Consider the following 25,993-nt stretch of genomic DNA (forward strand, 5'->3'; position numbering starts at 1 on the left):
CTGAAAGAATGCAACTATAAACAAAAGATTTAGAATTAAGTCTAGCTTTTGTATATACATTTGGTAAAATCAGAAAAGTTACTAAGAACCAATTTGTAATGGAAGCCACATGAAGAGTTTTTATTGCTACAGAAGAGCAAGAGTCAGATCTCATTCCGGCCCAGAAGTATTTATGAAGGCAGCACATCTTTATAAATATACAAACAATTAGGTGGACAATGAATTTCATCACCTGTGTGAGGTCTCTACCCTGCTTACCAGAGGCATGAAACAAGTTGAAAGAGAAAGCACCATATTTAGTTTTTAAGATAAGAATTATCTATCCCTTGACGCATCCATCTTAATGTGTTACAGGTGCACAACCCTTTGTGGATTGAATACATATAAAAACATTAAGATAACCTTACATGCATGCATGTATATATATATATATATATATATATATACACACACACACATTTATTTATTTGTGAATTGGAAGAGTCAGTATAATTAATGCTTTCATAATCCATCTTGAAAAATAAAGCATAATCTATCTTGATGTGATAACTATGGGAATTAGTCACAAAAACAAATAACACGGGGTAAGACTCATAAAATAAAAACTTTGTAATAAAATTTTATTACAAAGATGACAGCATCATGAAAAGCACTACAGAACACACAAAAAGGACTGAATATTTAAAAACTTTTTTTTTTAAAATGAAAGAGCTGATAAGAGCTAATCATAGGAGAATAAAAGAATCACTCTAGATGTTTGGAATATTCTTAGCCTTATCTTTGTTGTCTGATTCCTTATGTATTGCTGTATTTTTCATTTCCATGACTTTCCAGTGCCCTAAGAACAATCTTCCCTCTTCCTGATACCATCAATATATATTCCATTTGTAGTCTTAATATCTGATATATGGGGTGGTTAAGGGTCAAAGCTGTATAACTGAGAGGAGACCTCCACATAGCCTTTAAAGGAATGCGGAGAACCGACCAGGGCTTCTGACCTAATGTCTAATCCTCACCTTCTCGTGGTGCACCCTGTTGGGTATCTACTTGGATACTGAACGAACAAGGATGGGCTGGCAATTTGGGATTTAGCCGACCAAATTGTATTCTTATTGGTTAAACCAAAATAAAAAATGATGGTACAACATGACAAAATTTCATGCCGGCTGGGGCGTCGCCCGGTTAAACAAGGCCCACGTTGTTTTTGCCAGGGAACCAGGGCGAACAGCGAAAAGGCAGCTACTGGAACAAATCTGAAAACCAACCCCAACTCAACATCACCAGAGTTAAAGATCGGTACTATCAACGTAAGAAGCCTGAATTGCAAAGAAATGGAGCTAGCTGAGGAATTAGATAAGTACCAGATCGACATAACAGGGGTGACTGAAACAAAAAAGACAAAAACTGGTAAGCTCTTTCTGAGCAATAAATAGAAAATGTTATATTCAGGCAATGACAATCAAGGAAAAGAAGAAGTAGCCATAGTATTCAACACTAAATACGAGGCTAATCTTCTTGAATGGCAGTCAGTCTCAAGTAGAGTAATGTGGGCAAATATGAGAATGGGGAACTGGACAATGAGACTTATTTGTGCCTATGGTCCCACAGAAGGTTCTACTAAGGTAGAAGTGGAGGAATTTTTTGAGGCTTTAGAAAAAGCAACTGACACAATGAAAAACGAAAAGTTGGTCCTTGTTGGGGATCTAAATAGCAGAGTAGGAAATGATTGTGAGACATACAAAAATATTTTGGGAAAATTTGGAGAAAAGAGCAAAGCTAATAATAATGGCAAATATCTGTTGGATTTCTGCTCAGGACATGGACTGGTTATTACTAACACCATGTTCCAACATAAAAATGTGCACAAATTGACATGGAGAGAAGAGGCAAGGAATAAGAAAAGTCTCATTGACTATGTTATTGTTGATAGTGATGTTTTCTCCCTAGTGCAGGACACCAGAGTGTACAGAGGATTTGAAATTGGAAGTGATCACTATTTAGTCTTGAGCAGGATAAAATTGAATTTCATATTGAAAAGAATAACATGTAAGAAAGTTTTAAAGCGAATAAAAGTTGAGCAGCTCTCAGATGTGAACTGTAGACTAAAATACACAAAGATTATTGAAGAAAAAATGAAAGAGTTTGAGAACAGGAATCAAACATTGGAGATTCAGTGGCAAACTCTGAAGAAAACATTGATTGATTCTGCCAGAGAGGCATGTAGTGAGGTTGTGTGAAAGGATAAAAAAGTCAGAACTCCCTGGTGGACACAGGAAGTTAAAGAGGCAGGGAAGGAAAAGAAGAAAGCATATCAAAAGTTCCTGGCAAATAAGTCAGCTTGTGCTCTTAGAGAATATAGAGACAAATGCAAGAATGCTAAACACTGTGTAAAACTGGCTAAACAAAAGTCATGGGAGGACTTTGGCAAGAATATAGAAAATAAATATCAAGAAGGTGGCAAAATATTCTGGAGGTTGTTGAAGAAGCTTAGGAATGGAGGAAAGAGTGCTGTAAAAGGAGTTAGAGATGATAAAGGTGACATGAAAACGGGAGAAAAAGATATCCTTGAAGTATGGAGTAATTACTTTGAAAAACTGCTAAATGAAACAAGCAGTGATGATAGCACAGTGGTAAAAAACACTGACCAGGCATGCAGTCAGGAATACATATCCATACTTGAAGTAGAAAAAGCCATCAAAGGCTTGAAATGTGGAAAGGCAGCTGGAGTAGATGATATTTGACCAGAAATGCTGAAGTATGGTGGCATAAGAGTCTTACAGTGGCTGCACTGCATAGTTCAGAAAGCCTGGACAGAGGGACGAATTCCCGATGATTGGAGTAAAGCTCTCATAGTACCCATATATAAAAAGGGAAATAAAACTGAATGTGAGAATTACAGAGGTATTTCCCTACTGAGTGTTCCTGGCAAGATCTATGCAAGTATACTTGAGAAACGGTTGAGAAGAATTGTGGAAGAAAAGCTTGGTGAAGAACAAGCTGGATTCAGGCCAAACAGAGGCTGTCAGGATCAGATCTTCACTTTACGACAAATAGTCGAGAAAGCATGGGAATATAACAAAGATCTGTATTTAAGTTTTGTCGATTTGGAAAAGGCATATGACAAGGTGCCAAGAGAGAAGCTATTCAATACGCTGCAGTTATATGGTGTTAATGGGGCATTATATCAAGCAATACTTAGTCTTTATTTGAGTTGTAAGTGAGCAGTTAGAATTGAAGGAAGTACAGGAAGATGGTTTAATGTTAAATCTGGTGTGAGACAAGGATGTACGTTATCCCCTCTGTTATTCATTATCTATATGGATCACATTATGAAGGAAAGTGGTATTAAACATGATATCAGAATTGGAGATGTTAATGTCAGCTCTTTGCTTTATGCAGATGATGTTATACTTCTAAATAAATCCGCTACAAGTCTGCAAGATTCTCTGACTAAATTGAATAGTTGTTGTAATAGATATGGTATGAAGGTCAGCAATAAAAAGACAAAGACAATGAAAATAGGTAGAATCATTGAAAATGTCAACTGTCTTGTGAATGGAGAACCTGTGGAACAAGTAAAACATTTCAGCTACTTAGGCATGATTTTTACTGAAGATGGTAAACTAAATATAGAAATAGACAACAGAATCAGCAAAGCTGGTATGGTGGGAAGTCAATTGAATAAATTCATATGGAATAAGAGAGAAATTAGTCGGAACACTAAATTAGCTGTATACAAGACAGTGTTCAAACCAGTTTTAACTTATGGATCTGAGAGCTGGGTCAGAAGTAAAACACTTGACCAAAGACTAGAGACTGCAGATATGAGAATCCTGAGAAAGATTATAGGCGTGAACAGATGGCATCAGTGGCAATATCATATTAAAAACGAGGATATTAGGAAAGAACTTGATATTGTCAGCATCCAGGAATGTGTTAGCAGAGCTAATCTCAGGTGGTATGGTCATCTAAACAGAATGGGCGAGGAAATATTAGCAAAACATGTGTTCTCTGCCAGGTTGGCAGCAAAACGACCCAGAGGAAGACCAAGATATAGGTGGATTGATACGGTCCAAATTGCCTTAGATGATAGAAATATAAGATCTGATAATGTTGGAGTCTTGAAAAGTAACAGACTGATTTGGAGGAAAATTGTAGATAGGAAGTTAGTAATGATATAATTTTTTCATGTAGTACTATCATATCCTGTACACCCCTTGTGGGTACATGGCAGGAATTTGATGATGATGATGATGATGATGAGATTTCACGATGTTATGAAGTATAAGGCCCTGGTTTCTGTTCAAAGTGCTATATAAATTAATCACTTCAGAAGACTACTCCTTAAATATTCTAGCAAAAAAGGCTGTCTTCTAAGTATGGCATGGAAGCAGATGGCCAATCCATTTCGTGATGTTGAGAAAAGTCATGCAGAGAGACCACTTTTCTCTCTCCTTTTATGTCCCAAGTTGACTACGTGCCACTTTCTTATGGATTTCAAACACCTCCCCCCCCCCCCTCTCCATCTAACCCAGGGTTTCTCAAACTTTTTCTACGATGGAACACCTCACAAATCCTGAAATGTTCACGGAACACCATGGTTATTTTGTAATGTATTAATTAATAATTAATTGGAAATTTAGCTTATTTTATTGTTAATTAATGACTGATAATTATTAATTAATAATTAATTAAACATCAATTAAACCATCATTATATTAATTTGTGCTGAATTTCATTGACATATCCCATTCTGATCACCAATAATTTATAATATAAGTACTTACGAGTGAACACAGACTTTTTCTCCTGTGTGCTGGTTTTGTAGGGTAGGTAAATATAAATAATAAATAAAATAAATGAGTAAATCTAAGCGTTAAGAAAAAACAATCATTTATTGTCAAATTTGGATTAGAGGGTGGCTAATGGATAGATATCAAAGAGTGGTTTATGGTGGAGCGGAGTCCAGTAGATGGCAGTGACTAGTGGTGTGACTCAGGGCTCAGTGCTTGGTCCTCTGTTATTTAATTTGTACATCAATGATATTGGGAATAGTTTGAAAGGAGATATCCACGTGTTTGCTGATGATGCAAACCGGGAAGAGCGATAGTTGATTCAGATGATATGGATATCTTACAGGATGACTTAAATAGGCTGGTGGTTTGGGCTAAACTTAATGGCTGCCAGTTTAATGTGGCAAGTGTAAGGTGATGCACTTCGGAAGGATGAGATCACATGCTGTTTACTATATTGATGGAACTGAACTGCAGGAGGTTGATGAGATTAGAGACTTGGGAGTTGTTATGGACAGAGAACTTAAGCTTTGAGGGCATATTGCAAAGGTTGCCAAAACTTCACATCAGATTACATGGTTATTGAGGAACACACTGACAAGCAGGGATAAGGAAGTGATTGTCCCACTTTATAAAGCATTAATAAGACCTCATTTGGACTATTGTGCACAGATCTGGTCACCTGGATTTCTTGGTGATGTGGAAATGGTGGAGAGGACTCAGAGGCAGGTTACGAAAATTGTTGCAGGCCTGTGGGATGTCTCCTAAGAGGATAGATTGAAGGTCTGTGGGCTTCAAAAACTAGTTGATAGATGTATGAGAGGAGATATGATAGAGGCATATAAATTATTAAAAGGGTTTTATAGGATTGATACTGATAACCTTTTTAAGACCAGTGAAGGAAGAGAGAGAACGAGGGGTCATCCCTGGAGATTGTGTAAGAGTGTGGTTAACAAGGATGTGTTAAGACTAGATTTTTTGCTTGGAGGGTTGTCAATGGGTGGAATGCATTGCCAGAGGTGGTTGTGAATGCTTCATCTATGAATGAGTTTAAGGGGAAGTATGACAGGTATTGTGTGAATAACGGTTAGTATGTCAATGTTGGGTCTCCTGCGATGAGTCTTTTGACTCCATGGAGGCACCTTACATAATAATAATAATAATAATGTTAATTAGTAAAAACAAAACACATAAAAATAGTAAAACATGTATATTGCAAATTAAGTTCTTAATGACTCTGATGTTTTTGGGTCTTTGAATTACAAATTCTTTTGATATCAGGCACAATATTAAAAAGTTGAATTCTCATATTTGGTGTAGTGTCGAGTCTGTTCCTGGACTTTGATTTGGTTGCAGCATAATATGAAAATCCTGCCTCGCATAAATATGTCATTGTAAAAGGAAGTAAAACAAGAATAGCTAGTTTTGACACGCTGGGATACTCTTCTGTTAAATTTGTCCAGAAATCATTTATTGACAGTTCCTTGTATTTTTGTTTTAAATCAGTCACTAATTAAGTTAATTAGATTTTCTTGAGCTGAAGCCTGCTGGCTTAGCTGTCACTGTAAATGGATTCAGAACCCAGGAATTGTCCTCACTGGATTTTGGAAAATATTGCAAAAGGGCTGATTGCAAATCATGCAAGTGTTCTAAAATTACGTTAGATACTTCTTCATTTACTTTAGAATTTATTTCAATCAAAAATTCATGCAAGGTGGGAAAACAATCAAAATTATTCTGTTCAACTGTAGAAATCCAGAATTGCAACTTCCTATCATAAGATGCAATTTTATCTCTTGTATTAAAAATTGTAATATTCTTTCCTTGTAATGATAAGTTCATTTCATTGCACTTTGTAAAAATATCTGCCAGATACGCAAGACTCATCAACCATGAAGAATTTCTTAATAATTCAATAAAATTTTGTCCTAAATTATGTGACATCAAGAAGACCATTAATTCACTATGAAGTTCAAAAAGCCTCAATAATGCTTTTCCTCTGGATAGCCATCTCACTTCAGTATGTAATAAAAGTGTGTTATGTGCACTACCCATTTCATCGCACAAAATTTTAAATAATCTGGATTGAAGTGGTTGAGATTTTACATAGTTGATCATTTTTACGGCTTCATCCAAAATAGTTTTTAAATATGTAGGAATTATTTTTGTTACTAGTGCTTGTCTATGCAAAACACAATGACTTTTGGTGGCTCTTGTAGCTACTTGCAGGATACGTGTTACAACTCCCTTCATCTTTCCTACCATTGCTTGAGCACCATCTGTACAAATATCAATACACTTCTCCCAACTGATTTCCTGTTTTCTAATATAATTATTAATACAGTTGAATATATCTTCTCCGGTAGTTTTTTCTTGTAGATATTCACACAAGAAAATCTTCTTCAGTACTTTTATAAATTATGTAATGAACAAACACCAGTAATACAGCGAGTCCTGTGACATCTGTAGATTCATCCATTTACAATGCATATTCACTGCAAAGTCTAAGTCGATGAATTAGCTCTTTTTCTATGTCAGCAGAAAGACCTTTGATGCAGCATAAAACAGTATCATTTGATAATTGTACTGCATCTATTTTTTTAGCAATCTGTTCATTTAACATGCATAATACAATGTCTTTCACACAAGGCTTAATGAGCATCTCACCAATTGTATGAGCTTCACCATGAAGTGCAATGCAGTAACTCACGCGAAAAGACGCCTCTGTTGCATTTTCAGTTGTGGCAATTGTAGTCATTTGAAGTTTAGATTTTTATAGCGAGTCATGTCGTCTCTTAAAAAAATGTATATCTTTTCCTTTGTAATCAGTGTGTTTCGTTTCAAAGTGCCTACAAAGTTTAGCTGGAGCCAAAGAACTGTTTACTAGTATTTTATTACATAAAACACACATTGCATCAGGAGCATGTGTATTGCCAATACATGTAAATCCATAATTTAAATAACTTTCACGGTACTTCCATTTTGGTCTGTTCTTGGATGACTCTTGTTCTTTAATATTAGCTTTTGAAGAAACCACAGTTTGTAATTCCATATCTTCTCCAATCATACAAGTAGATGTGTCAGCAGAAGTACTTGCTCCTGCTTGTGTTAAAGTTCCTGCCTTTAAACAAAATCCATGGGTATTTTTTCAATAATATTCAAATTCAAATATTTGTCAGAGCTACGTATAATAAAAACAAATAGAATTGTGTTGTAAAGGTAACTTTAGTATGAAAAACAATAAGATTATAAATAAGAAATGTCGAATGATATAAAAGTAAATGAATAATGCAAAATAGTAAAAAAAGACTGCAGCACACAAAAGTAAATATGAATTGTAATAATACTTGTAAGAAAAGTACTAAACCGTATCAAATAATGTAAAAGCAATTGTAATAAGAATGATTTGATAAAACGTTCAGTAGCAAAAAATTAAACAGTTCGAAATAAATCAGATATTAATTATAAAATTAGTTAAAAGAATAAGAAGAATTTTTTTTTAAAAAGTCGCCTCGCCTATTCCCTATATACGGGAATAAAAAGGCGTTAGCTGATTTTTTTTTCCCGAGGGCCCGGTCCCAACAAATTTACTCGTAAATACCTTTCCAAAATTTTTTAAAGTTCATAGATTAACATAAGTATTAATAATTAATTATAGCATAATCATAAAGAGTATTAGTACACTTATGTATACAGTGTGGCATGTTGACAAATATAAATTACATTTAAATTAGTTATCAATCACTGGACTAATGAAATCTTGTAGCATGTCGTAGTTTCTTCAGGCAAACATCATTAAATTAATTTGTGCTGATTTTCATTGACATATCCCATTCTGATCACCAAATATATTTATAATATTATTATAAGTACTTACGAGTGAATGCAGACTTTTTCTCTTGTGTGCTGGTAGTTTTCCCCTCCTTTTGTACATCCTGGAGATCTTTGTAGGCTTGAGGTGAATGACTCACTATCTGTTTCATCACAAATACCTTCAATAAGAGATTTCTTAATACCTAAATTAAACAAAGTGCCTTGTCTCTTATTCATATTAGATTTTAACTCTGTATTCCTATTACTTTTAAAAAAATCACGGCACTCCGGTTTCAGAACAAGCGCTTACACACTCAATATGAACTTGCGAAGAAAGTATTCAGCAATAATAGATTTGAGAACCGGATACAGACTACCTTGATCTTCAATTTCAGTGGAAAAATTTTCTTTATACTTCCTTGCGGATTGGTCACTGACATTTGCAACACAGATGTTATTTCATTCAGTTTTGAGAATACGCCGCCCATTGTTGTAATCGGGCTTGCATGCAATTTTTATGATCAGTCATAAACGGCAGTATTCTCTTTCCCGATTGCTGAAAGCTTTCAATGTGTGAAAATTAACGATAATTCATGAATATTTCCATGTTTAAAAATATGCTGCTTGGTCACTGAGATTTGGTACACACGTGTCATTTCCTTCAGTTTTGAGAACAGAGGGTATGACACCAATTGTTGTAATGGGCTTGCAGGCAATTTTTATGACCTGTCATAAACAGCGACATTCCCTTTCCCAAAAGTTGAAAGGTTTCGATGTGCGAAAATTAACGATACACAGATGTTATTAGGTGTTCTGGGTCTGAGCTTTTCGACATATTCACGAATATTATTCTCATCAGAATATTTTTACTATAAAATATTTATGCATGAAAAATGCTTAGAAAACTAAAATGACAAATTCCAGAACTTCTCGCAGAACACCTATTCACCTTCCGCGGAACACAGTTTGAGAAACCCTGATCTAACCAATGCAAATTTGCCACAAGAACAAGGGATCTTATATAATGTACCTCATAAACAGAACACTGTCATCATGCAAATGTAGAAAGTATCGTAAGATGGCTTAAAGGTGACCTTTGTTGTGCCAATAATATAGACATCATGCAACAATACTCAGACACAGCATGATATATCTAATGACATGCATGATTAGCTATTATTTTATCAGTTTCTTTCATTTAAAAAAAAAAAAGTTGTCAAGTCTCCTGATTTTTTTGTATATTTAGTGCTTTTCCTGATGATACTGTTAACTAGCTAGACAGCAAAAATGTTGAAGTTCATCTAATCTTTGTAATAAAATCTAACCTTATTCTGCATTATTTATTTTTGCAGAATAAGGTTAGATTTTAATACAAAGATTAGACATAATTTCTATAAAACACAATCTGTATAATTTACAAGTTTGGGGTAATGAGTAATGTCGATACAAAATTAATAACGAAAAAACTCACGTACAAAGATTATTTAATAGTATAATTTTCACCTGTGTGTCACAGGCATCTTCAGTACATTAAGCTCAAATTAAACAATAACTGACAATTCCAAAAAGCGCCACCTAAGTAGTTGGTGTAAGATAACTAAAAAGGTCAATAACTTTCCTGAAAATAAAAAAATAAAAATAAAAATAATAAAAAATAAAATTAAAAAAAAAAAAATCAATACAATAAAAAGTTAGGAAAGATTAGCTGATTTGTAAAGTACTATCTCCCATAAAGGGGATAGACGTAAGCCGTTGGATCTTAAGAGAATGAAGCAGAGTTTCACATGTTTCTTTATAAAGGCGTTCCATGAGAAACTGACTTTTGTGAAGAACTCTTGTCTTTCTCCAATGAACTCTGTGTCTAGTGAAGATGGCATGTTCTGCAAGTCCAGACTTTTCAGGTTTAAAGTATTCAATATAAGATTGGTGTTCTTCTAGCCGAATAGAGGCAGATCTTCCCGTTTGTCCGAAATAAGATAATCCACAAGAGCACAGAATCTGGTAGCCACCTGGATGATTAAGATGTGGAAGCTTGTCCTTAGGAGAAGTGAGAAAGGTGGAGATTTTTCTAAACGGTTGAAAGGCAACAAAAATATTCAGTGGTTTTAAAACTTTTGCTATACGTTCACTGATGCCTTGTACATAAGGGATAGTAATGCGGGTTATTTCTTCTGTGTTTGAAGATGAAGACATATTAAAACTACTCAAAGTTCTTTTAATGAAGCAATTCTTATAACCATTAGATAGAAAGGAAGAAGTTATATATTGTAGTTCTTTCTTTAAAGATCGTCTGAAGAACAAAAGGAGCGGGCTCGATGAACCAGTGTTTTAATAGTTCCTGCCTTTTGACTGGGATGGTGATGAGATTCCGCATGGATATAATGGCCTGTATGAGTCGTCTTTCTATAAACTGAGAAATGTAGGTTACCATCTGGTTGGCAAAGAATTAGAAGATCTAAAAAGGCTAACTGCTTATTTGATTCTACTTCTAGGGTAAACTTGATCCTAGGATGAAATGCGTTTAACTTAGTGAGAAATTGTTGAAGTTCATCCGAAGAGCCATTCCATACAGACAAAATGTCATCGACATATCCGAACCAATGAGTAGGTCTGGGAGAAATGTTGTCAAAGATACGTTATTCAAAATGTTCCATAAAGAAATTGGAGATAGCAGGAGAAAGAGGATTACCCATTGCTGTTCTTTCAATTTGTTGATACAAACTAAAGGAACAGCAATTTGTTGATACAGGAGAAAGAGGACTACCCACTGCTGTTTCTTCAATTTGTTGATACAAATTGAAGGAACAGCAATGGGTAATCCTCTTTCTCCTGCTATCTCCAATTTCTTTATGGAACATTTTGAACAACGTCTCTTTGACAACATTTCTCCCAGACCTACTCATTGGTTCAGATATGTCGATGACATTTTGGCTGTATGGAATGGCTCTTCGGATGAACTTCAACAATTTCTCACTAAGTTAAACGCATTTCATCCTAGGATCAAGTTTACCCTAGAAGTAGAATCAAATAAGCAGTTAGCCTTTTTAGATCTTCTAATTCTTTGCCAACCAGATGGTAACCTACATTTCTCAGTTTATAGAAAGAAGACTCATACAGGCCATTATATCCATGCTGAATCTCATCACCATCCCAGTCAAAAGGCAGGAACTATTAAAACACTGGTTCATCGAGCCCACCCCTTTTGTTCTTCAGACGATCTTTAAAGAAAGAACTACAATATATAACTTCTTCCTTTCTATCTAATGGTTATAAGAATTGCTTCATTAAAAGAACTTTGAGTAGTTTTAATATGTCTTCCTCTTCAAACACAGAAGAAATAACCCGCATTACTATCCCTTATGTACAAGGCATCAGTGAACGTATAGCAAAAGTTTTAAAACCACTGAATATTTTTGTTACCTTTCGACCATTTAGAAAAATCTCCACCTTTCTCACTTCTCCTAAGGACAAGCTTCCACATCTTAATCATCCAGGTGTCTACCAGATTCTGTGCTCTTTTGGATTATCTTATTTCAGACAAATGGGAAGATCTGCCTCTATTTGGCTAGAAGAACACCAATCTTATATTGAATACTTTAAACCTGAAAAGTCTGGACTTGCAGAACATGCCATCTTCACTAGACATAGAGTTCATTGGAGAAAGACAAGAGTTCTTCACAAAAGTCAGTTTCTCATGGAATGCCTTTATAAAGAAACATGTGAAACTCTGCTTCATTCTCTTAAGATCCGACGGCTTACGTCTATCCCCTTTATGGGAGATAGTACTTTACAAATCAGCTAATCTTTCCTAACTTTTTATTGTATTGATTTTTTTTAATTATTTTTTTATATATATATATATATATATATATATATATATATATATATATATATATATATATATATATATATATATTTTTTTTTTTTTTTTTTTTTTTTTTAGGAAATTTATTGACCTTTTTAGTTATTGGTTCAGATATATCTTACACCAGCTACTTAGGTGGCGCTTTTTGGAATTGTCAGTTATTGTTTAATTTGAGCTTAATGTACTGAAGATGACTGGAAAATTATACTATTAAATAATCTTTGTACGTGAGTTTTTCCGTTATTAATTTTGTATCGATATGTCTACTCACGGTATACCTCTTTTAAAACTTAATGAGTAATGTGCTTATTCATCAAGGTACACAGAACTGTATTGGTATTACATTAGTACCTTTGCAGTGTTGATTATACATTCACAATGTTACAAACTGCAAAATTACAGTATACTTAAAAATTCTTACCATCAATATTAAACAAATCCAAACTGCCACCATCTTCTTGTTTCCATGAAGGAACAAGGTACAAAATGAATGCTATCTTTCTTTCTTCTAACTCATCATCATGACAAAGCAACACATCTATTTAAAAAAAGTATTAAAGATATCTCAAATGTATAATTGTAGAAATATTTAACAGTTACAATGAGTGAGTGAGTGTCAGAGAGAGAGAGAGAATACACTTTAAGTAAACTGACATTTAGAGCAAGCGCTGATAGAAAAAATATTTGATCGGTACTGAAACAGGTACGATATGATTTTATCTATATATATAGAGAGAGATAGATAGATAGATAGATATAACAAAAGAACCAAGTCCCATTTTTTTTTTTTTTGTCATGGAAAAATGAAGTTGCATAAATCATGCAAATCATTTTCATAACTAGAGATAAGTATAACTAATCTTATTCTAACTAAGCTAAAAATCAGCATTAAAATGAAAAGTTAAATTCATAAGAAAGTTTTATTAATAACCAAGGTTGACAAGCTTCAGAGGAAAAAAAAGTGAAAGGGTTTAAAAGGAAAGAATGAAACTTGAGAAATCCAAAGGCAAAATCTTAAGATAAGATAGGTAAATACAGTCAGGGACGCTTATGATGCTTACCAGCATGATAAAAAATAAGAATGCTATAATGGACTAACGAAGTTTAAGAAGCAGATCAAGAAAAGAAGAAAAACACTGGAGGTTGTGGGAATTTTTCAGTATTGAGACTACATTATAATATAAATAAGGTGTTTAATAAAAATAACTAGCAATCTTCCAACATGCATACAGTAATGAATTTATTATTTGTATTCTGGTTTATCAATTATATTTAACAATTATGAAGTTATCAAAAACATCTGCTATGTGTAACTAATTGTTAATAAGCTTTTGTTATGTAAACCTTATGTACCACTACCCATTGATGATGTAAGTCTTACGACGGACAAAATTTGTCGGGTTTTAATTGCTTATTTTTATTAAACTCCTTATTTATATTACATTGTAATTTCAATACCGAAAACTTCCCATAGAACTGCTAAACCACAAAAACGCATAACATTTTACTTCACTGGGCAGTGAAAATAAATGATTTTCACTGCCCACTGTGAGACCATCAATTTGTTGATTTGAAAGTTTAGAAAGCATTAAAATGGAACTGTATGTAAATACATAGAAATTCTATAATTATTATTACTTGACACCTCAGGTAATAATAATTACCTCCGAGAACTCATCACCGAAGGACACACCACACAACCCACTGTCTCCACTACTTACTCAATCTATACACATAACAGCACTCTCCACCATTTAAACAATGCCATCATTTTGGTGGTGGATCACCACCACCATTTCTATCTACAAACTGCACGTATTCTCATAACAGCACTATCCACCATTTAAACAATGCCATCTACAGATCACCACTACTTATTTCCTGGCTGATATGCCTATATGCAGAATGAAAGTCCGAAATTTCCAGAAGAAAAAGCCCTACTACCTCCATTTGTCTAACTTATCTTCAACTGGAAAACTCCATATAAAGATTCTTCTCATCATAACAAGAATCAAACTCAAGTCTTTTCCAATTGAAGAACACAATATCCTACTGTTCTTCCAATTGTACTAGAAGTGCTTAAATAAAAGCATCTACAATATATAAATAAATAAAAATATAAAAATAAATAGATTAATTAAAATAAATAAATTAAATAAGAGAATTAAGTAGTAGGAGAGGTGGTTAGATGTGTGTAGGAGAGGTGCCCTCCAGTGATGAGTTCTTGGAGGTGTCACATAATAATATAAAAGATAAAAATTAATATAAAAGTGCTAACAAAAATACATCATAATCATGTGAATAAATTGATTTCGTGTAAAAATTTAAAAACATGAGGTATATCTGTCAAGGTGGATAAAATGTGTTTGAGTGTGTAAGTCTCAGTAAATTAAAAGTAGTAAAACAATAACTGTACTCATTAAATTAGATTAAATCGCTATGCCACATAGGCACATCATTACTACTCGACAGGAAGGAGTATGCGACTTGGGTATGACCTAAGTGAAGCAGAGCAAGAACTTCCTTTCTTGTGAACCCTATGAAGACTAAATGCAGTTTAATTTCAGGCTTAAACTGGAATAGCTTGTTGTTCTCTTTAAGCCATGATGTTTGCTGTCGACATATTAATTTTTCTTATAATATGCAGTAATTCGTGTAGAGGGCAAGCAGGTGAGGTATCTTAGAGAAAGAGCCAACCCAACTGCAGCATCTGCAGCTTTGTTTCTCTCGATTCCAATGTAGCTTGGGAATCAAATGCAGGCAAACATCTGTGTGGAGCCTCCTTATCTGATAGAGTAAATGATGAATCAGGAAGCTCACTGGATGCTGTTGATATACCAGGCTTTTAAGTGTCTGAAGAAAGCTTCTTGAATTGGTATAAATAATGAACCTCAGTTTTATTTTATTTAATTTAACTTCTGTTACATGAAGTCAGTGGTGTAGCTGGTACAATCTGGTGGAATCTGATTAGATATCATGATGCCTGGGAAAGCATAGATGCAGATCCCCTTTCCTCTAAGGACTGATTTTGAACGATCTGTATAAACAGGTATAAAATCAGCATTGTGCTCTTTGTGTTTGAAAGATCTGCTGAGAGAAGACATGGGAAGTTAGGGCAAATATTTACGTTATCTGCACAAGAAGTTGCATAACAGAATGCACCTCTACCATAATGGTAGGTTCAAAACACTCCATTTGGATAGTCCAATGGTAGAATGGACACAACCAACCAAATTGTATTACCTCTGTTAGAAGTACAGACTTGGAAGCCAATAACCGAGTCTTGACCTAATAAGTTCTCTATATCTTTAGGTGGGAAATGAATTTCATCTCCCAGGTGAGACCAATACCCCGCTTACTGGAGGCCTGAAGTGACTTGAAAAAGTTCTATGTTTGTTCTCTAGAGCAGTGCTTCTGGATCAGGTAAAAATAAATAAATAAAAATATAGAAAAAATATATTTAAAAAAATAAATAAATAAGCAAAGCAATGAACATCTGCCTGCACTCCAAGAGATTGAAACCTCTTGGAGTGCAGGCAGCACTCCAAGAATGAGTTCAAGAATGAACAAAATTCTATACTCTGACATATATGAGACAGAAATGTCAGTTATTTTGTTTTCTTTGAGTAAATGTGAGTCTCAAGAACCATGCTTTAGTTGCAACTGAGATTATCATTTGTCCTAATTTTAGTTCTGAGTCAGGAGTCAGGATAAACAGTAAATATGAAAACAATAATGCAGAGTTTTCCATGGAAAAATCTGAATCCAATTACAAGAGCCAAGTTTGAAAGATGGTTAATGGTTTGATGCAACTGTTTCTCTATGACTGACACACTGCAAAAATGACAAAAGATGGTAAAGTCATCCACATAAAAGGTATTTCTTATAGTTGTAATATACTATTCTGTCATCGAGTTAACTCTGACACTTAAATGTGGGACTCCCTTCTTCTTGGAGAAAGGATTGGGAGAGAGTGGTTCCGACTCATACTTGAATAATTCAGTTAGAGAAAAAGTGTTCAATGAAAAGAAAGAGATTCCCTCCAAAACTAAAATTATGGAAAGGATCCTCTTGGAGAAAAGGTTGATTCCATTCAGACTTGGAAGATTTGATCTACAAAGAGTGAGAGATTTCATCTGAAACCAAAGTTAAGTAGGTCTTTCACAATATGCCAACCCTTCAACTGCATCATATGCTTTTCCCACTTCAAAGAAAATTGCATGAAGTGCTCGTTTAGGAAAGCATCTCCATTGGATGCTTCTGGATGCTTCCAGTTGGATAAAATGATTTAGCGTAGAATGATGTTTTATGAAACTAGAATGTATCTAGGGAAAAGGTTGTTCCTCAGAAACCAAATTTTGGTGCATTTGGATTCTTAGGTTGCTTTGGAAATGTAATAGTAATTGTCATTTGTCAGATTCCAGAAATTCATTCTCAAATGAAAATTCTATTCAAAAAGTAGAGCAGCTGATCTATGGATGATGCTTAACCATCTCATAATAAATTTCATCTTGTTCTACAGCAGTTGCTCAGCAGGTGTGTTCTTTATAAAATGGCCTGCTGTAATCCAAACTGTCTGAAGTCAGTGGAAAAGATGTTTTTCTTTGCTCTCTCTTTCTGCTTTTAGGTAAGCTACTGCACATCCATTCTGTTCTAAGACTGAAGAGTAGGTGGACTACTACTCTTAATTTTTGGATTTTGTCCAAGACATTTTCAATATTTGTTGAGAGATTATGTGAACTGGGTCTACAAGTCCTGTTGGTAATGTTGAATGTATTGTGCTCAGGTATGAGCAAATGATGCAAAACCCCACTCGCCATACACAAAAAAAAAGTGTGATGAGTAGGGTTTTGGAGGGATAGTGAAAAAACTCAAGTCGATAGCAGTGAATGACAGCCAATGTGGAAGTGTTACTTCCAGCATTTAGGAGGAAAAGGGTAGTTACTGTTGTCAAGCATATTAGAAAAACAACTCCATAGTCCAGAGGCTCATCAGGGGAAGCCCTAAACATTATGACAAGTACTATTCAATATTCATGCAGTATCTATCATACTTCACTCTGAACTCATTCACAGTTATGACACCCACAACAGTGTGGGTGTCATAACTGTGAATAGTGGGGTAGTCTACCACAACTCTGGTAGACTAGTCTACCAGAGCCCACAACAGACTCTGGTAGACTATAGTCCACTCATTCACTATTCTCCAAGCAAAAAAAAATTAGTCCTCATACAAGGCCTAAAATTTAAAACTGTTAAAAATTTAAAATTAAGATTTTTAATAGGATTAATTACACTTGTGCTCAATCTCCAAGGATGGCCCTGGATTTCCCACCATCAAACCTGTTCTAAAAAATTTCTGCTGTATTAATTCTGTAAAAACCTTGAAGTTGTATGTCTCAATCTTATCACTGCTTTTATGCTTATCAGCCAATATTTCTGAAACTCACAAATCTTTAACCTATCCTCATAAGGTGCATCCCATAGACCTATGTTACTGCTATGTTAGTAGTACTACATAGACTAACATATTTTTTAATATCTTCTTTCTTCCTCCATTCTCTTACGATCTTCTCGGTTATGTCAAACTTTCTTGCAGCAGCACAGTTATTAGTTTGCTTTGCCATTTCTATTACCCTTATTTTAAATCAAGCTTCATACTTTCTTCGTTTTGTTGCTGGTTCCATAATTTTAAATGATAGCAATTTTAATAATCCTAAAATTTAAAAAAAAATGCAAAATTAATAATTAATTAAAATTGGGGCTAATCACTTTTAATGAGGGTAATTCACGTAAATACTAAATCTATGCTATGCAAAAAAATAACATATGCATAGATATAAAAATAACGGATATAACAACAAAACCTAACATTGCATTAATACAAGAAAGAAGAAATTGGGGGGGTCGTCTTATACAACCGACATAAGCTTAAAACCTAAAAATAGCCTCAAATTTAGGCATCTTATACGCTGGTCGTCCTATATGCCGACAAATATGTTATTAATTTATGTAGCATTTATGACTATGTTTCATAGCTATTTTCAATACAGGAGGAAGAGATAAATATAAAAACAAATAAACTGAAAGAACATGATATTTGTGGGCCTGGGTGGCCAAGTGGTTAGCATATCCGCTCTCCAGCCAAGAGGCTGCGGGTTCGAATCCTGCCATGGGCTGGGCATGGATGTTTGCGATTGTCTGTGAAAAGACTAGTGGTGGTGATGTAGATAATGCGGTTTGCTGTAGTTGGTGGATTGAGTGGTGGAGACAGAATTGTAGAGTAGATGCCCTCACTCAACGAGTCTTTGGACTCCTTGGAGGCGTCACGTAATAATAATATTATAGGTGCTATCAACTGTAAGAGCATGACTCCATCTACATTAATAGATATCAAGAAATCAAATCAAATAATAAAAATAAAATAAAATTTTCAATTTTTATTAATTACTTCATATTTTTATGAAACTATAACTAATACGATAAATATTAGTTAGGATAACTATTAGGGAGGAGGTGGAGAGGATCCAGAGGCGAGTGACCAAGATGATAGCAGGTCTGTGGAATGAACCGTATGAGAACAGGTTGAGGATTTGTGGGTTGCAAAAATTGGTTGATAGGCGGAGGAGGGGAGATATGATTGAGACATTCAAATTACTGAAGGGTTTCTATAAAATTAATTCAGAAGATATTTTTGAGAACAGGGCTGGTTGTGGGAGGACTAGGGGACATCCATGGAAACTGGGCAAAAGTGTGGTTAGTAAAGGTGTTAGAGCTGGGTTCTTTACTTTTAGAGTAGTGAATGAGTGGAATGCGCTCCCTGAGTCTGTGGTGGATGCTGTGACAGTGAATGAGTTTAAGGCAAGGTATGATAGATACTGTATGAATGTCAAATAGTTGTGATGAATATGATTTGGGCCTCCCTCGATGAGTCTAATGACTCCCTGGAGTTGCCCGTAATAATAGTAATAATAATAGTAATAACTTCCCAAATCAAGGAAGTTAAATGCAATCATTTTTGTTGAGGTTAAGTTTGTGAATGTGTGCTTCGGAACTTTCTTTATACAATCTTTCCATAAGAAAATAACTTTTGTGTAACACTTTAATATTATTTATTCCAATGAATTCTGTGCTTGGTGGACAAGGCATGGCTAGTTAAACCAGATTTACTGGTCAACTGAAGTGAGATATATTCTTGTTCTCCTGCAAGATGAATTTAGGTGGAACAACCAATGAAATCAGCTAGCATCTTTTATTCCCTTATGAGGACCCAACCTCCACCAGGAGCCAATCAGAGATAGCTGGTCCAAAATTATATATCACTAATTATAAGCAACATCTGATCAAGAGACAACTAACAAGTATCGCCATCTCATGGCCCCTAACAACACAACTTGTTATTGTCTGAAATATAGTGTGGGTTCTATGGTTGATTTTCTTGAGTTTACAGGATGAAAAATCTGAGTTTCTGGGAGAAAAAAACCCACTTGCACGTGTCAAAGATTGACTAACTTGGGAACCAGTCAAAGAAAGAATTAGAGAAAGTTCCTCTAGTTGGAGACTAGGATCAAACTTAAGTCTTTTTTTTGGGGGGGGGGGGGTGCAGCCTAGTTCAGAGGATGCAATTTTGCTTCCATTGAGCTACACAGACCAGCAGAACAACCAGTCTGTCCACAATAATGCAGTATACAAGAATAATGTATTCAATAAACTATAGAATAAGAGAGAGGAGGATATTGTCTTTTGAAGAGACAAGGAAGGTATTTAGTTTATGAACTGGACCGAATTAATAAGTCACTATAGAAAAGTCTTGCTATTTTTTCTGTCCTTTAACATATGGAAGAGAAAATCTAGAAACTTCAAAGAGGATTAAGACAAAGGCCATAATTTAATAGATTTTACATGATGACCACTGGCATGTACAAGGTTCCATGCTCCTGTAAATTGTCTTACTATGGACAGACAGGTAGATCTGTTCATAAATGCATTTCGGAACATCAAGACCATATTCGTCTTATCAAACAGCAGAAATCTGGCCTCGCACAACACGGAGTTGAAAACCCAAACCTATATAAATCTTTATATAAACGTTCATGTTTATATAAAGATTTATGTAGATGTGCTGAAGCCCTAGTCAATCTAGAAAAAAGTCTTACTATTTTTTCTGTCCTTTAATATCTCTATCACAATGGCTTTAACAGGCCTTTAAGGCCCACAACCTTCCAAGCATGCTTGGATTTCGTAACTAAAGAACGAGGATAGGATGGTCACCCTATGCCTATAAGTATTCTTGGCTGTATCCCTGTGTGTTCACGGGGCCGGTTTACCTGCTTGCAGGATGAAAAACCCCAGATAAACTGGCGGAAAAAACCCTGCTGTCCATGCCCAAGACCGGCTAACTTGGCTATAGCTGAGGAAGATCCTTTAGCTCCTCTTACCCCCCCCCCCCCCCAAGTTCCGGACTAGTAGGCTAATTCTCCTTGAATTCTGATGACTCGACACTCAGGGTAGCCCCTGAGTTTCAAAACGTTTCAAAAAACGTGACATAAAAAGCTTATCATTTTATATATATATATAGGATAGATATATTAAAAAGCAGAGGTGATAAGGTACATCCTTGCCATACACCTCTTGATATGTCTTTCCATTCTTATATGTGTTCTAATTGACTGCTGTTTTATTTCTTAAATACACTGTAAGAGCTTTTTGGTATTCATAATATGATGAAATGGTTATTTTTGACTACAAGAACTATAGGAAAGATTGACTTCAATTTAGGTTTATAGGTCAGATTTATTTTTAAACTAAGTTATACCAACTAGTTTGGAAATAAATCTGACCTATAAACCCAAATAGAAGTCAATCTTTCCTATAGCTTTTTAGTATATTTAGATTGGTTGATATTTTAAACAGCTTCTATTAATTTTATCAAAGGCTTTTTTCATAATCAATGAAGGTCACCTGTGTTTCTTTTTGAAATTCTCTTTGGTTTTCAATTAATATTTTTAGAGTAATTATAAGCACAATTTCATCACTCTCTCATTAAGCACACCTCTTTTAACATGTGTTACCATTACCATACAAAACTCACTTCTTACTTTTTCTTTCTCACTTAGTCGAGCATTCCTTTCTCTTTTCTTGCACCTCTATGCTTCATAACATTTCCTCTGAACTTTGTGTACCATCCCATAGAATAATGTGGAAATTTAAATCTCACATTAAGATTGCAGAGGTAACAACTGCAACATTAGGTAATTAAGGTCATGCTAGGAAATATTTCCACTAGGTGGTAGTGATAGATGCAGAATACTGTAATAAGAGATTCCTACCGAGAGCCAAATTGCGAATTACCTCTTTGGTATCAAAGTGCAACTCATTGGAGAAGGGTATAGTTGCCCACAAGGATGGGAACTCCTCCGTGGACGGGTCCTTCCCATCAACCTCACCAAGTTTCAAATATATTTCTTGCAAACAGAAACACTTAAGTTTTTGCAAGAATACCTTGTAATCATCCATGTTTTGGTAGAATCAGAAAAGTAGGAAGCTGAATTTAATGTTTAATATATCCAACTGGCTTAGTTTTGTGAGGATTAGCTTTTACCAGGCTTTAGTTTTCACAAGGGAAACTGTAAACAGTCAGTGTCTATCTCTTCCAACTCAGAAAAAATATCTAAGATGTCATCAAATTCTGCCCCATCCAGGATACTAGATATTTTTATGATTTTATTTTGTTCTTGGGGAGGAAGAGGAGGGCAAATAATCTATTTTTAGATCTTTATTTTTCTGAACTAGAAGGTTTAATTTAGTGAATCATTTTAGTATGTCTTCAGGAACGAGCTTGATTGCAACAAATCACTCTGTAAAAATAATCATAGTTTAAAATTATGATTTTTTTTTACAATTGTTTCTCTATTTGAGTATATTATTAGTTTTGGTTTCAAAACATGCATGATTGGCACTTGCAATGTGCCCAATATTGATGTATATGTTAAAATGAAATGCAAAGCATTTGAGATTGATGTATACTTACTAGATTCTGACAGTTGTAATAATTTCAATCTTCTTTATTGTGGTTCACAATTGTTGGGTGTTGTGATATCTGTCATTCTTTGTAAAAACATTCTCTTATCGCTAATGATGACGATGTGTCAGCCATTACCACCTAACTTCTCACTTGCCATTTACATGTAATGCACATGCTATGTAAATGCAATGAGAGGCATGCACATGTAATGTGCATGCCTCTCATCAAGGAGAATGGCGGGTGATTGACAGCTGACAGAGCTTTCAGCATCGGAGTAACAGGTGAAAACAAGGAGGGAGGGAGGGGAGAACAGCACCAGAGAATTTTGTTTTTAGGAAATTTTTAAGTAAGCATGACAGTCAGGAGAATATTCATGGAAGATTCTGAAAATGAATTATAGCATTGTGAATCTTTAAACTGGAAGAGTTGAGACTGTCTACAAGTGATTAGTAAATAAATAAAAGAAGATATTTGAGTAGATGCTCTAATTCAATGTTTGAAGAAACACTAACGGAAAATTTCATCTTCTGTCTTAAGAACACCAGATATATTTCTTATTCCATTGAAAAAAGTGACAGCAATTACTAAAATCTGAAACTGTAAAGTGACTTAACATGAAAAGTTCTACATTCTGCTAGCCTGACCTCAAGTGGGAAAAAAAAAAAATACTTCAAAGCTATATCCTATTTATAACTGCAAGACTATTAATACAGGATCTTAGCCTTAACACTGATGATAAATTATCAATCATGCCACCACCTATTGCTGTATCCATTCTCAAGGTCCACCTTTCCTACTTGGGTTGTGGGAGAAGCAGCTGCAAGAGGAACTTCCAATGGTCACGATCCTCTGCCACCAAGCTCAGGTGTTCTCGTGAGACTCCCAGACGTGTCCACACAAAGTTCTGGATATAATCTATACAACGAGTCCTTGGCCTTCAACGTGACCTCCCACCCTCTTGCTGGGGGTGGAGCCTTTCTTGTGGCATTCTGACCAGGTGCCCGTACCATCGTAACTGTGATCTCTCAACACGGAGAAGCAGCGGTTGGGTATTGAGGGTTTCCCAAATTGCAGAGCTTCTGACTCTGTTGAGTCTTGTCAGCTGAAATTCAGCCGCTTAGATTCGTGTCCACATTCTTTCAGTCATTACCCAGCTCTCACGATCATAGGTGAGTATGGGGACATAGACTGTATTGAAGGCAGCCAGCTTTGCCTTCTGGCTTAACTCCCACTTTAATACTACCGAACAGCAAAGCTCCCACAATATTGTGCTTGCTGAGCCAATCTGAGTATCTAGCTCTACATCCCACTTTCCATCACTTGTGAATAATGGACCCAAGGTATTTAAACTTCTCCACCTACCTCAGTGGGACGATACTCTCACATAGAGTGCATTGGGATGGTTGTCTTGAGACCACAAATGTTTCCGTTTTGGCCACAGTGTTCATCCCGGCTTCTGCACAAACAGTTACAAACCTATCCAGGGTCTGCTGGAGGTCATCTGTGGAAGGGCTAAGCAAAACTAGCTCATCTGCAAAAAGCAGCCATCCAATGCTACATCTTCCAATTCTGACACACTCACTGCCTCGGCTGTGCCTATCAATCCAGTTCATAAATATTATGTGAAGGAGGGGTGAGAGAACACACCCATGGTGGAGACCAACATAGACTGTGAAAGGTTCAGACTTTGTGCTGTTTACCCTGACACAAAACTCCAGGCATTCATACAGGGACTTGATGGCAGCTAATAGTTGACCATCCACTCCATACTCCTGTACTACTTGCCAAACTTATCCCGAGGAACCCGGTCATATGCCTTCTCCAAGTCCACAAAACATGTGTAGACATTCTTGACATATTCTCAAGATTTCTCACAGACTTGCCTTAAAGTGAAGATTTGGTTGGTTGTGCTTCTACTAGGACGAAAGCCACATTGTTCTTCCTGGAGCTTTGACTCAACTATGCTCCTGCACCTTCTTTCCAAGCACCTAGCATATACTTGAACAGGCAGGCTGAGCAGAGAGATGCCACAATAGTTGCTGCAATCTCTCTGGTCTCCCTTCTTGAAGACTGGTATTATAATGCCTGGTCTGCCATTGCTTTGGTACTCGTCCAGATACCCAAGCAGCCTGACACACTCGAGTCAGCCAGAGAACACCGTCTCGATTTAAGGCTTTTAGCATTTCAGGCTGAATTTCATCATCACCAGCAGCCATGCCTGATTTTAGTGATTTTATTGCTAAATGAACCTCTTCTGCTGTGAGACTAGTCATTGCCCCGATCTGCACCTCTTGGATGTCCACAGCTGCTGTGCCACCTGGGTTGAGAAGGTTCTCAAAGTATTCCCTCCATCTGTGGAGGATATCCTTCTTGGTTGTTAAAGGTGCACCATCATAGGCCTTAATTGCCCTTGCTGTGCACGATTTCCTCCCTCAAAGGTTGCAGATGGTCTGCCAGAATACTTTCTTTGCATTTGCATAGGATGAGTCTAATCTTTCTCCAAAGGATTCCCAAGCCTTCTGCTTTGTTGTCTTTAGTGCCTCAGGAGCAGTTTTTTGCACCTCAGTGTACCGGAAACAGATCTCAGGTGATCTGACCCTAAACCAGGTTAGGTAGACCTCCTTTTTTGCTCAGACAGCATTTTGGACCTCTTGGTTCCATCAAGGTGTCCTTTTCTCACTGCCCGTCACCACACCGAGCTGCTTTCTGCACGGCATTAGAGTCCAGAGGCAGTAACAGCTGTTCTGAACAGCTCCCACTCCTCGTCAACATCTGCAGTATGTTTGGGAATCTCTTTGAACCTGGAGGAGATGTTATCTGCAAAATTCTTCCTCACAGCCTCATTTTCTAATGCCGCCCATTTCATGCAGTATAGCTGCTTAGGTCTACCAGCATTGATGGTAGCATTTGGTTTGGTTTCTGTAGCCATAGAGTGCAGACAACAAGGTGGTGGTCAATTGACAGTTCTGCCCCTCTCCTCACACGAATGTCCAGCACTGAGGAAAATGGGTCTGCTGAGATCTTTATAGTCTCAGCAGACCTATTTTCCTCAGTCAATCAGAGACCTTTGTCCAAGTGAATCCCTGCCAGGTATACTTATGGACTTCTTGGTGCTGGAAGAAGGTATTCATTATGGACAAGCTGTTAGTACAACAGAAGTCCAATAATTTCAACCCATTTGTGTTAAGGTCAGGGTCTCCATTCTCCCCAACCACACCTCTCCATGTCTGGTCATCTGTTCCAACATGTGCATTAAAGTCACCCATTAGCAAGACTGATTCCATGTCTGTCACTCTGTCAAAAGCAGCATCTAGAGGAAGTGAATGCTGCTTTTGACAGAGTGACAGACATGGCAGAGTATTCTGACTTCAGATTAGGTGCGTAGGCTTGCACCACAGCCAAGTTGTGGTTTTTCATCTGGAGCCTTAACACACACCCATCCTCCAATAGGATCCACTCAGCAACAGTCTGACAGTTTGTGAGTATCCCCACACCTGCC

The 25,993-nt window shown here is 36.0% G+C and overlaps 1 protein-coding gene across 3 annotated transcripts in view; it reads right to left on the reverse strand.

Annotated features, from left to right (window-relative positions):
* sud1 (Prolyl 3-hydroxylase sud1) overlaps positions 1-25,993 on the reverse strand; it is a 232,918-nt gene that overhangs the window by 106,668 nt on the left and 100,257 nt on the right. For all 3 annotated transcript variants that reach the window (XM_090410657.1, XM_090410658.1, XM_090410660.1), the window contains exon 7: positions 12,893-13,009. In XM_090410657.1, the coding sequence (XP_090266783.1) occupies positions 12,893-13,009 (117 nt within the window). The remainder of the gene's footprint in view (positions 1-12,892; positions 13,010-25,993) is intronic.

The sequence above is a fragment of the Typopeltis vanoorti genome, chromosome 20, assembly GCF_054136105.1.
Source record: "Typopeltis vanoorti isolate ZY-2024b chromosome 20, IOZ_Tvanoo_1.0, whole genome shotgun sequence".
Classification (NCBI taxonomy): domain Eukaryota; kingdom Metazoa; phylum Arthropoda; class Arachnida; order Uropygi; family Thelyphonidae; genus Typopeltis; species Typopeltis vanoorti.